This window comes from Malus domestica, chromosome 09, assembly GCF_042453785.1.
Source record: "Malus domestica chromosome 09, GDT2T_hap1".
NCBI classification, from domain to species: Eukaryota; Viridiplantae; Streptophyta; class Magnoliopsida; order Rosales; family Rosaceae; genus Malus; species Malus domestica.
Genome location: NC_091669.1, coordinates 2940607 through 2948666, shown reverse-complemented (window position 1 = coordinate 2948666; position 8060 = coordinate 2940607). Strand labels below are relative to the sequence as shown.

Here is an 8060-nt window from a genome sequence, read left to right as displayed (position 1 = left end):
CTATAATCAGAGCGATTGATTGGGATTATAAAATGGAGAGGAAAACAAAGAAAAATGGTGGGCTGAGTCGGTGAATGTATGAGAGGACGCACGTGGACGGAGGGTGGTGACGAGAAAGATCAAAAGGTGCTGAATGCTTTACATGTCTCTCTCTTCTCTCTCTTCTCTCTCTTCTCTCTCTCCTCTCTCTCCTCTCTCTCTTCTCTCTCTGTGGGACCGTGAACAGTAGAACACGGACTGAAGAACGTATGCGACATGAAGTTCGAAGCTTTGCATTCCTATTTATATGAAATAGTATGACAACATGGTGAACCATGATTTTTTTTAGATGATCGTTAAATGAGCATAAAAGAATATAAATAGTTTCGATCGTTAAAGTGCATTATGAAGTTATTCCGATCCTAAATTTTATGAGTGTGTTATGTATTAAAATGACAACATATTTAAGTTGAAACCGCAAATGTACATTTGATGGAACATTGCTCTTTATTTTAGTTTGTTTAATTTTTTTAAGCATTGCTCCTTATTTTAGTTTTTTTATTTGTTTAGTCTAAATATCATAAACAATAAAGTGTGACATGAAAGAACATAAATGTACGGAATTATTAGTTGGAAAAATCATTACTTTATGTTAAGTTGTACCAATTAGTTGCTACCGTGAAACAATCTGTGTACTAGATTCATTCTTCGTAGTTTTATTTCTTTTATGTCTCTAGATGTGGAAGGGGCAAATATAACAGATAAGGGTGTAAATAAAGGGCTTCTGATTTGTCCAAAACTTAGGCACACGACCATAAATGTACGGAAATTATTTGTTTACATATAAAATGTAGAATTAGTTGAAAAAATCATTACTTTACAATTTGTGTACTAGATTCCTTCTTAGAAAAACTAATGAAAAATGCTTGGAAATTTTGAGTTTTAACGATAAGGACAAAATAAAGGGTAAAATAAATAGTACCAGGATTAACTTTTTAGTATAAAAATGTGGTTTTTCGTTAAAGTGAACAGTACCGGAAACTTTTCGTTAAAGTTCCCTACATTCTTCGTAGTTTTATTTCTTTTATGTCTCTAGATGTGGAAAGGACAAATATAACAGATAAGGGTGTAAATAAAGGGCTTCTGATTTGTCAACTTCGTGCAAAACTTAGGCACACGACCAATCGTATTATGTATAAATTACCTACGCGATTCTATTTTTTACGGGACAAATCCAGTAAGCTTTGTAAGTTAAGTGGGATCCACATTATCTATATACTAAAACCCAGTAGAAAAGCACTGTTCACGAGCAGGGTAATGGTTAAAATGCCCTTTGATATCTTCTTTGTTGCCCTTTGTCTTGCCCGTTTGGTACAGCGAGATGACGCTTTTACCCATTTGGCCACGCGTCGGTCATCGTCAGACTACATTCAACTCGCTCTCTCTCGCTCTCCATCTTCATAGAAAACCTGATTCATCAACGCTTTCTCAAAACGTGCAAGTTTGGTTTCGAACATTGTATCCCAACTCACAATCTTCGGCGCAAAACCTTGAAAATATTGGCTTGTGTTTCCGTCTCCATCCTCTGAGTTGGGATCGGTCTCTAAGAGCTTTCTGCGTCCATCCTTCCGAATTTATGGCCTTCACCAATCCCATGTTTTAGTTTGTTTCTTATTTTTTTTTTTTAGTTTTGGATTTGTAATTTTTTGTTTCGTATCGTACCTGAGAATATGTGATCTCAGGTACGGCCTTCACCGTCTCGCTCCGTCAGCCTCCACACTCTCCGACTCCGGTTCCAAAATGCGTATTAAAAGGTGGGTTATCTCTGTTTATGCCAATTTTCATGACCCATAAAGCATTAACCGAATTGGGTTTTGTTTGTTTGGTAACATGGATTGCTCAGGTTAGGTTGGAGAGAATGGAGGTAGAAATACAATTGGGAAAGATAAAGAAAGATTTTATGTTTGAAGGTAGAAAGTTTTTTAATTTTTCGTGGAATTGATGTTCTGTTTTCGAATGAGTTTATTATGTTTTGCTTGGACAAGTACCAAGAGAGTTTGGGATTGAAAAGTTGAGAGAGGCCACAGATGGGTTCAGAGAAAATAGCTTGATTGAAGGGTCTGTTTATAAAGGTTTCATGAATGGAGATTTCTTTGCTATCCAGAAGATGATGTGGAACGCGTGTGAGGAGCTCAAGATCCTACATAAGGTATTTTCACCTAATTCTTCTGTTTTTTTTTATTTGTTTTTGTTTCTTAATTTTTGGGTATTTGGTTTTTGAAATTTTAGGAAATTGATTCCTTTTCATGTTAAATGTTTAACATTCGTCTGGTGATGATGATTTGAGGCTGTACGAACTAGAATGACTGTGGGTAGATCCACTCCTCATGTATTGACGAATATTATGTATGTTATTGAATGATTTTGTCTTATGGCTTTGCATGGACATCATTTTCCATACGACGTCACCTAGAAAGTTCGTTGCTGTATCATGTCAATATTTTACAATGGTTGCTTATTTATTTGGAAAATGATGAACATGAATCACTTTTCTCGAAGTGGTTCGTGCTGGTTCCATTGTACCAATTTGAAATTATGTGGAATTTGATATATAGGAATTCAAATTTTTTCAATTTTTAGTGTGTGTATATTTCAGTTTTTTAATTTCTGAGTATATAATTTGTAGCGAAGCAGAATGAGTCAAGCCATCAGATGTGATCCTAGGTTCCAAAGGCAGAGGCTTCATTCAAAGGTATTCCTACTCTCTCTCTCTCTCTCTCTTACACACACAATTCTTTTACTCACTTTATTACTGGGATTTCTTCAGTGTACTACAAGGAAGTGTGAGCGAGTATTGCATATGCAACTATAAATCAGCTCTGGTTGTAATCGTTCCAGGGAATGGAATAATTTTCCATCTTATATGTGAATGGAACCAGCTTAAGGTCGAAGTAAGCATGTTTGATGGCTTCGTTTGACAAATATGCCTACTAACTGTTTGATAAAATGACTGTTACTATGGTCCTTAAAATGATTGTTAAGCATATAGTTTTCAGTGATCGACAATCCCTATATATGCATTGTATTTGTATACCAGTTTCACTTGGTTGGAGGTCTTGAAAGACTCCATTTAATGAATCCAAAATGTGTAATTCCTTTGGGGAGCGTTTGATAACCATTTGGTTTTCATTTTTCAGTTTTTGCTTAGATTTATTTCTGGACATGTCCAATAAGTTTACTTTAGTATATAGAGATCTATATATTACAATTTAGTATAAATTTATGTATTATCTTCTTCTTAGGTTCTTCAAGCATTTAACTTCTTGGAATATCATTTTTGGAAAATGCTGGAGTAGTATATTTTATAGTGTGGCCTAACTTTGTTTTCATTGAAGTGAGATATACGGGAGGGAACTGGTGGACCTCCGAAGGGAAACGTGGTGGGAATTCCTTAATACACTCTTCTCTGTCTCAGAAGCTGTGGTTTATATACAGGTATTGGTGTTGTCTTAGTATATCACTGGTTTAAACAACTGACTCATTTTGTTGCTATTATTTTTCAGATTTTACTCATGTAGATACTGACTCTTCATTCTTTCAGACAGTTGACAGATTGGATGATGGAACCATATGAACAGAACTTGATCCATTTGATTATAAAAGGGCTCCATCAGGCAATATGCTCTGCGTCAAATTTACAGAGCTTTTCCATTGATTTTTTTCTTGCTGCTTTTTAACTCTTGACATGATTTCAGGATGTTGGAAAAGCCTTCTTCCAGGCACATGTTGAGAGTCACTAAAGGTTAATAGATTGCTATATTTATTATTTGTGTTCTTTCATTTCTTTTTATTAATGGGTTTTGAATTTTGATTGTGATCCAATCCACGTATTGTTACATAAATTCGAGCTTAATGAGATTATATGCTTTGGTTGCACCTTTTAATGGCAGACAATTGTTTTGGTTTTACAATTGCACCCTTAAGTTTGTAGATTACAATTGTTTTCATTTTACAGTAGGCTTTTATCTTCTATACTCTTGACCAGAAATATCAGATTGTATATATATCTATTAAATTCATCAAGTTCATATTTTAATTTCACATTTGTTGGTTTCATTTCAGTAGCTCTATGGGTGATACGATTACAAAGGTACTATGGGAATCTCATGCACACTATTACGGTTGGACTTTCTCACTCTCTCACACCCCTTTTTCTTGAATGTTGATCAGTTTTAAGTATCGTTACCTAATTATTCCATTTTGGTCATTTTCTCAATCAAATTTTTTTACTGGAAAATTCAGTTTATATTGATCAATAAACAAAAACCAGTTAATGTCAGTGTGGTTGTTTAATATATAGAAAAATCTATTATTTGTAGTATTATTTATTAATTCTAAGACAGTCATCTTCAAGTATCAATTGTTCTTCTTTGACTATAGTACAACAAGGATTGGTTAATTGATATAAAAACGATTTTGTGGGTCATAGAATCTCATGTTTTTAGTCTCTGTGTGCTTCATTTGAACCTACTTCATTGCTCTTATTTGAAAAGTGGGGCCTATCTTTCTTTTTTTTTCACTTGAATATTATGCATGCACTTATGCAGTTAGCAATTGTAAAGGATTTTGATAAGCTGCATATACGGTTGTTTATAAGCTACATGTACGGTTGTTCATAAGCTACATGTACAGTTGTTTTGTTTTGCACCATATAGATAACTTAATTGAAATATAGTCTTCCGCATGTGCTCACCCGATTTGTGTACATGCAAAGGCTATAGATTTTGCTATAGTTGGAAATTTGACAACATGGAATGTTTTGTGCGTAGTTTAGAATTTAGTTTGAGAGGTGGTGGTGGAACATGGAATGTTTCTTCATTGTATAATGCTTTATGTATTCTTTGTGTTGATACGATTAAATTGCTTTCTAAATCACTTTTGATAAATGCTTGCCATACGCTCGAAATGCTTGGAGAAAAAAAAAATGAGAGTACTACACAAGGAGGCTGCTGCAAAGGGGTAACAATAGCTACCTAGAGCTACTGTATCTTTGTTATTTCAACAATTTTCATAAACTTTGGTTATTAAAACAATGAAGTTTCACTTTCATACAATTTTCAATCCCGCAGCAACGCGCGGGTATAAATTTCTAGTATTATCTAGAGGCTGCGAGTTGATCTGCCTCCATATGTATATAAGTATATAATCTGCAGTCTATCAATATGTATATAATCTGCTTTTTTTCCAAGAAAGGTTTTTTTCCAAGAGACTGATTCTTGCTGATTTACTCACTTACGCGGGGACATTGCAGACTGCCAACATTCTGCAAGCTTCCAACAATACAAATATATATGAACTGATGAACAACATCAGCCTCTTGTGTGGAACTCTTGCGTTGGTTCTACTGGTGCTCCTCCTCGTTCCAGCTTTCGGGTGGTTTACCCTTTGCATGTTGGGCCGTATATTTTGCGATAATTGGGACCAAGTCCTACCAAACGCTAAGAACACTGTGTACTGACGCTGTTCCTTATGTCCGTGACAAAATGAAGGAGCTGATGAGGAGGTTGAACGGTAGCGAAGAACCCCAGAACAAGGGAGTTTGAATACTCCCACTGATCAAGATTTCTGCCCCTGTTTCTCTTCACTTTTGGAGTTTACGACTCATTCGCTTTAAACTCATTGAAATTATTGGCTTGTGTGTGCTTCTGTTATGAATTGCGTTTTGGTGCTTTGGGTTTTGTTTGTATTGCATATTGGTTGTTGGGCAGTGGCTTGTGTGAACAAGGAAAATTCCTGAAACGAAAGAGACAAGAACAAACGTGCACAAACAAATATTTGTATTTGATGATTTTGGGTTACAATCTCTCTCTAATTTGTCATCTGATTCGATCTCCGTAAGGTGTTGATTTGTGGATGTTTCGTTGATCCAAGGGCCGTCGGGGCTTGATATTGGATGAACTGTTGGAAGTTTCTTCAAAGGGCGGTGGGCTTGATCTTTAAAGGTGGATTTGAGCGGATCTTCAAGGAGCCGTTGGGGCTTGATCTTGAGGATAAATGTTTCTTCAAGGGCCGTTTGAGGCTTGATCTTGAATAACGGTGATGAGTGGATCTTCAAGGGCTTTTAGGCTTGATCTTGAAGAAACAGTGATGAACATATCTTCAAGGGCTTTTGGGCTTGATCTTGAAGAACGGTTGGATGTGTGTGGATTCGCCGACGTTGTTGATCCAAAGGGCCGTTGGGGCTTGATCTTGGATGAACGGACGATGAACGATGGTGCTTTCTTCAAGGGCCGTCGGGGCTTGATCTTGAATGAACGGATGATGAACAATGGTGCTTTCTTCAAGGGCCGTCGGGGCTTGATCTTGAATTGGTGGATGATTGTTGATCCAAAGGGCCGTTGGGGCTTGATCTTGGAAGAACGATGAACGAAGAACGAAGAAGGCTTTCTTGATTCTTCGGGAACCTGGATGCTTGAGAGCTTTGGAGTTTCAGAGCTTCAGAGCTTCAAGGTGTAATATGAATTGGTCTCCCCCAAATGAATGAAATGGGCTTGTATTTATAGAATTTTCCAAGGCCTAATTTTGAATATAATATTTCAGATGAAATAAGTCGTTTCTGCCAGGTGTTGACACGTGTCCTATTTGATGACTTTTTCCAACTCATTTCAATTTTCGTTGAGTCACACGTTACGTGTAAAATTTATGTAATACATGAGCGTTGACACTTTGATTTACCGGTCAACATTTATTTACCGAAATTTCGATGTCTACAGCTTGATTGGAGTTGGAATTCGTTCTGGAACGTACAAAGGTTGTATTTTTGTGGGTAGCTTTTAGGTTTTTGAGTAAGGCTGTGTTTGTTATGGATTTGGGATTCTAATTTTGCAGTTTTCAGGAGCTTATGGTTTCACAATGGTGCACTCTTTTTCTTTCCTTTTTGGTAACCTGAAAACTATATACTAGTTGGATTTATCCAATATAAATCGACCTTTTAAGTGGTCTATTACATGTAATAGGAATGTAATATTGGAGAATAATGTTGATTGTGATTTGATCTATCTGATAGAGAAATAGATAATGAATCACTAAAGTATATGACATTGATCGGTCTCGTTCACTTTCATTTGAACTTCACATAGGAAAGTAGATGGTTTTACCCCCTCACTGTCACAAGAACGAAAATACATAGTAGTATTGTGGTAATTCTTGCTTGCTTTTCCGTCTCTGGAGATAGGGATGCGAATTTGACGGTGACATTTTGTATTTCAGAGTATGATTCGTAATCTGTAGAGTCTTAAATATTTACTTTTTTTGTTTGTTTTGCAGTAATGTTGCTGGGTTTGTCTGTCACAGTCGTCGACATTCAGAGGTTTGTATAGTGAACAACTTGCTAGAAACACTTCTTGTATTCTGGTTTTCGTTGTTCTAACCCAATATGCGGTGTTACAGGAAGACAATTACGTACCTTGCACCATCGGCGGGGGAGCTTCCAAGCAAGTATTTGATTGCAGGAACCGTGACATGGCTTGAAACGTGAAGTCGATGACCCAAAACCCCAGTAGTCTCGCTTTCCCGTGGATGTACGTTACTGGCTTATGTAAGGAGTGCAAGATGTGAGCTATCTAGGCGTAAAATTAGTTTTAACGATGTATCCCAAATACGACAACAGATTAGATTATTACTAGAAATTAGGCCCGTGCGTTGCCACGGGAATCAGCTGTTTCAGGCGTAATCGAATGAATAAAACACATTTAAATTGAATAAATTCAACACAATTATGAACAAACAAAGGGATACATAAGTGAATGAGATCGATAAAATAAGCAATTTTTCTTTTATATACATTCAAGTGAGTTGACATATAAACACATTGTACAATGAGTGGGAAGAAACTGAACGTCTTTGATTAGAAATAGATGGTTTCCAAAAAAGTTTTGTTTCCTTAAGAAACAGAAGAAACATTTAGTTTACATATATAATATGTGTCATGCAGTGTAGACAACCATTTCAACAGGTAATTAAAAATACAAAGTGTTGAGGACTTGTTCAAGTAGCTAAATTTGTAACCACAACTTTTCAAA

The 8060-nt window shown here is 36.2% G+C and overlaps 1 protein-coding gene across 12 annotated transcripts; it reads left to right on the top strand.

Annotated features, from left to right (window-relative positions):
• The first annotated feature begins 1573 nt into the window (after positions 1-1573).
• On the top strand, positions 1574-7744 carry LOC114826907 (uncharacterized). 12 transcript variants are annotated; one of them, XR_011571474.1, is made up of 11 exons: positions 1574-1793; positions 1883-1949; positions 2025-2188; positions 2666-2731; positions 2807-2930; positions 3375-3474; positions 3581-3653; positions 3735-3781; positions 4105-4129; positions 7306-7348; positions 7429-7744. XR_011571474.1 is itself a non-coding variant. In XM_070805390.1 (6 exons), exons 2-5 carry the CDS (start codon positions 1898-1900, stop codon positions 2849-2851), a joined length of 327 nt encoding a protein of 108 aa, XP_070661491.1. In that variant the 5' UTR covers positions 1574-1793; positions 1883-1897; the 3' UTR covers positions 2852-2883; positions 3375-3474. The 12 variants fall into 12 exon arrangements, 1 of the variants encoding a protein (XP_070661491.1); XR_011571471.1 differs by having other exon boundaries at positions 4102-4129; XR_011571472.1 differs by having other exon boundaries at positions 4102-4160.
• The last annotated feature ends 316 nt before the right edge of the window (positions 7745-8060 follow it).